General features: G+C 41.8%; 1 protein-coding gene across 1 annotated transcript; it reads right to left on the bottom strand.

Moving 5' to 3' along the window:
• Window positions 1–1,243: 1,243 nt before the first annotated feature.
• SARC_04719 (hypothetical protein) lies at window positions 1,244–3,542 on the bottom strand. Its single transcript, XM_014301423.1, has one exon. It carries the CDS (start codon window positions 3,341–3,343, stop codon window positions 1,496–1,498), a length of 1,848 nt encoding a protein of 615 aa, XP_014156898.1. The 5' UTR covers window positions 3,344–3,542; the 3' UTR covers window positions 1,244–1,495.
• Window positions 3,543–5,215: the final 1,673 nt, after the last annotated feature.

Here is a 5,215-nt window from a genome sequence, read left to right as displayed (position 1 = left end):
TTCGTGTTGTGAATGTGTAATGTAAATTTGCTCTAGTATTATACAGTATTAATAGTTTCACAACCTCAATACGTCATCTATTTACCATACATACATACATATATACATACTTACTTACATACATACATACATACATACATACATATATACATATATACATACATACATACATACATACATACACACATACATACATACATACATACATACATACATACATACACACATACATACATACATACGTACGTACATACATACGTACATACATACATACATGCATACATACATACATGCATGTATACATACATACATACATACATACATACATACATACATACATACATACATACATACCTACATACATGCATACATACATGCATGCATACATACATACATATATATATATATACATATATGACTGTGCTTTTGGACTATTTGTATGCGATATCTATATCCCCTTGTAGAGGACTCCGCAGTGACTTCGTGTTGTGAATGTGTAATGTAAATTTGCTCTAGTATTATACAGTATTAATAGTTTCACAACCTCAATACATCATCTATTTACCTTTAGCCCCCGGAATTGGATGCGGTTGTGCTCTTGCACTTCGTGGCGTTCGTTGAGGTGGACGGTGTGTTATTAGAGCTCGATGGCCGCAAGGACTACCCTATCAACCATGGGAAGAGTTCTGATACTACGTTGTTGCAGGTAGGTGTGATTTTTGAATATCAAGTCAGTACTGATGAACATATTTATCAATAGCATGCAATCTTTGCAAGCCCTCATGCGCTCAAGGCTGGCTGAATTCTAATCTACGTACCAAGTTAACTAGGAAATATATTCCTTACGAGATGATTGTGTGATAAGTATAGTATATTATACTCACTTCGTGTTGTTGTACAGTTGCCATCACACTGTCTGACGTTCATCGTACTGTACCACGTGTTCTACTGTAGGATACCGTCAAGGTTATACAGGGCTACATGGACCGCAGCAAAGGAAATGTCAACTTCAATGTAGTGGCATTGGCCCCGAACCAATAAATGTGTTTATATGGCAGTCGAAGTAAGCTTGAAAGTCATATCGAGCTTAGGCAATCAATCGATTTATTGTGATAAGATAGTCGCCTTGATAGTACTATAGGACATACTGATTCATGGCCGGATAGTGTGCTAATCCCTTTTGCACTCCATCCCAAATCCAATATTTGACCTTCAGGTCATCAACCAATACTACTTTTGTAGTCGTGCATGCGTATGTGACTCTATCGCCGTGAAGAAGTTTACGAAACAGGCGGTTTGAAATCTAGTTTATTGGTCAAAGTACTCTGAACTACTGTACAGTTGCCATGAATCAATTCATCAAAGTCAATACATCGATTCGATGCATGTATATATATATAAATGTGTGTAATTTATGTACAGGGCTGGTAACCTTCATGATTTCAGCCCATCTGATTTGATCTGAGGGGATGAGTCTGATGCCGTCCCATACTGCTCAGCTACTCATAAACCCCGCCACGGCACACACCAGAGCCAATAGTACGGACGGTGTGGTGCTCGCACTCGCTGCACTATCATTATCCCCTTCATCCATATTGGCCACAGTGCTGCCATCAGACGCGCTTATAGCCACAGGTGGTGTGGTGACCATACCTGCGCCATTGCCATCTGTGCGTGTGGGTGGGGCTGGCTCGCCATCGGCTGATGCCTGGCGGCGTCGCCTCCGCGCCGAGAAGGTCTGGTCCGTTTCGTACGTGACATCCAGCACTATTCGCACCGTCATTGTTTCGAATACTCCCAAGCCAACGTCTGCTGTGAGGCCGGCGTGCATACCTGCGCCCACAGTGTGCTTAAGCAGGACTGTCTGATCTAGAGCGCAGAAGCCCAGGGTGGCACACTTACCTGTGAAGTCTTGTACCGGATCTCTGTTGATGACGAAGTCAGTACCCGGAACAACAGCCCCTGCAATGGTGAAATCGGTGGGAATAGCCACATACGGATCATCTCCCAGCTTGGTTTCAGTGGTCTGCACCTGTACATCGGTGACAGCAAGACCGCTGAAATCGACTCGTGCAAATACAGTGCCCCCCCACAGCAAGGATTCAATGGCGGTATCTGCGGACGGCTTGTTCTGAGTCACACCGTTATCGTCTACATATAACCAAGCTCCTTCGCCTCGGATACGGTTCTCGGGATCGACAAAGATAAAGCGGTCAATTGCAACAGCGGAGTCGATTCTGGTAACCGAAGGCTCGTTACCGTCACAGAAGTCGGCACTGTCCAAATTGAAGGTGATAGTGGTGTCGGAATCGGGAGCTGCAAGGGGGCAATCTCGCACTGGAAGAGAGTCCAAACAGTATATTGTAACCGCTTCGAGCGTATAGGCACCAGCCAGTGTGCATTGGCCGTGTAAGATCTCCACGTAGGCTGTCTTCAGACATTGGTTGTTGTTATTGTTGTACTGCCCGGCTTCACACTCTGGCGCCGTCCATAAGTTCAGTCCTGTAACAGCCGTACCCCCGCCATCGGCCTCAGTACGCAGTGTGGCAGTATTAGATCCACCGGTGACAGTGAGTCCCCCTTGTATCGTCTGTACTTGATATGGATGCGATAGACCGTACGTCAATTCAACGAATGAGGAGGCTTGTCCTTCTGTGATGGCTTGCAATGTGATCGCTGTCACCATTTCAAAGTTAGAATAGACTGCAATGTCCGCTACAGTAGCTTCAAATCGACTTTCGAAGAGTGCATGTACTGCGAATACGGTAGTCACAGAACGGTCGAAATCCTCGCCACCGGCGGCAGTAGGATCAGTGTAGGTAAATTCGAGAACACTAGACATATTCCAATACTCTTTTCCGTTATAGGAAACCGCTTCTCTCGCAAAATTGCAATTATCCATGTCGACGGCCTTGATACCTACGGCAAGTTTGTCGGTACATTCGCCTGATGTACTCGTAGACAGAAACGTAAAAAAATCTGTTCCATCCACACAGTCTCCTAGTTTCACTTGTGTATATTCCCTACCATCAGAAACTGGAAATACAGCTGTCCACGTTATACTATCTGATGCACCGTATTCTAACACAGCGTCAGCAACTGTTGCTCCAATGGTAACATCTCCGGGCATGTCTGCGGCATCGTCCCATGTGGCACAGTTTTCAGGCGTAGTGTGTTGAGTTAAACAGGTCGCTCCTCCCCATGACGAATGACACATGCATAAATCGTCATAATTAACTAAATTTATACCGTTTACAGTACAGTCTGCAGTACCTTGAGCGGGATTGTACGCGACAACTACTAAGGTTGCCAACAACAAGCATACTCGATCGAGACCTGGCATGATTGATGATTTGCGCTACGCTGCTATATTTGCAAACGTGATATATGAAAGGTAAAATACTTTGAAAGCTCCAAGTGGTTTATGCTCTTCGTGGTGTTTATTATGCTGTGAGCGACGTGTTGTTTGTACTGACGTTAATATACCGAGATGCCTTGCGGACAAGTACTCGGATAACTATTATAATTACATAAGAATAGACTTTCTTTATTGTGCTGGGTTGTGCGATGCGAGTGGCCAATATATCTATACTGGCGCGTTTGTGATTTTTTATAACTTGGGACCACGACAGCCATTTTTTGACAATAAATTGTTTTGAAACATGAAGTCTTTGAACAAAGCCTTCTGAATTTCTAAGTCATCTTCAAATCAATTCCATAATTCACTGCAGATTCATTATTGCGGCACCACACTTTATTTTAAATTTGATTGCGAGCATCTATAATGAATATATCCGTAATTCCGTATTATAACTCTCTATTTTGTATTCACGCAGTTGCATTCGAAGTACAAATTTACAGTTTATGAAGTTCCAGCGCCAATGCACCCAATGAGTCCTACACCTAAAATATTAGACATAGTCGCCGGTATCCGTATTCCCCTGGGAAGTCGTCCATCCACGATTGCACGTAATTACCAAGCATCGGTGTATTGGGAGAATTTTGCATGTCCCTCTACTCTAGAAAGAAGAAATAAAATAATATGCGTGATCGGACTATTGTCCGAAGGAAATTTTGGGGCCAAAATGGGCTAAGGATAGGACATCGGGACTTGGGACTTGGGACTTGGGACGGTGGGATTTTCACTTTTCAATTTCATCTCAGTTATCTCACTTATGTGACATTCTTTCGAGAGGCCGCAAATACTTTTTCAAAATATTCTACATAATTTGCTTGGAATTTGTCGAAGTGAATTAGAGCACAGAAAGAATTTCACCTTGAAATATATATTTAGAGAAATCTGCAACCAGAGAAATTCTAAATTCTGACTTCAATCATTCATCGGGAATCAGAATTCAATATTTGTGGCGAATCAAAATGACAAATGTTTTCTATAATTTACCCGTACTTCTTGTTGTGAGTGTAGTAGAGTGTAAGAGTGTAGTGTAGAGTGTAGACTGTAGACTGTAGACTGTGAGAGTGAGAGTGTTGAGTGTAGACTGTAGACCTGTAGACCTGTAGACCTGTAGACTGTAGTGTAGTGTATAGTGTAGAAAGTGTAGAGTGTAGAGTGTAGAGTGTAGAGTGTAGAGTGTAGAGTGTAGAGTGTAGAGTGTAGAGTGTAGAGTGTAGAGTGTAGAGTGTAGAGTGTAGAGTGTAGAGTGTAGAGTGTAGAGTGTAGAGTGTAGAGTGTAGAGTGTAGAGTGTAGAGTGTAGAGTGTAGAGTGTAGAGTGTAGAGTGTAGAGTGTAAAGTGTCCTGAGAGCGGGAGCTGTTCTCTCAGAGAATATGCTCATTTCATGTGCTCAATGCTCAATGACAGTACGCCTCGTAAGCTCACTCAGGAGCTCAAGCACTCAGCTCAGGTAAAATTAAAAATACTAGGAAATAGGAACTTGGAATTTCAACTTGTCTCTTGAGTCTGACTCTGGAGTCTGGGTAAATATGTATGTATTTAGTATTTAAAATTTAGATTTTAGAAGGCTATGACGCTATGTAGAATGTTTACACTTTATACAGTACGTGTCTAAAAAAATAAAATTGAACACTACTCTAGAGTACATATGTACATAGAGAGGATTCCAGTAGTATTTGTTTTATTACTATTTAAAAAAAAAGACACAGTCATTTGTGACTTATGTTTATACATATATATATAATATATATATACATACATATATATATATATATATACATACATACATATATATATTTAT

Source organism: Sphaeroforma arctica, assembly GCF_001186125.1.
Source record: "Sphaeroforma arctica JP610 unplaced genomic scaffold supercont1.277, whole genome shotgun sequence".
Classification (NCBI taxonomy): Eukaryota; class Ichthyosporea; order Ichthyophonida; genus Sphaeroforma; species Sphaeroforma arctica.
This window is presented reverse-complemented; position numbering and strand designations above follow the sequence as displayed.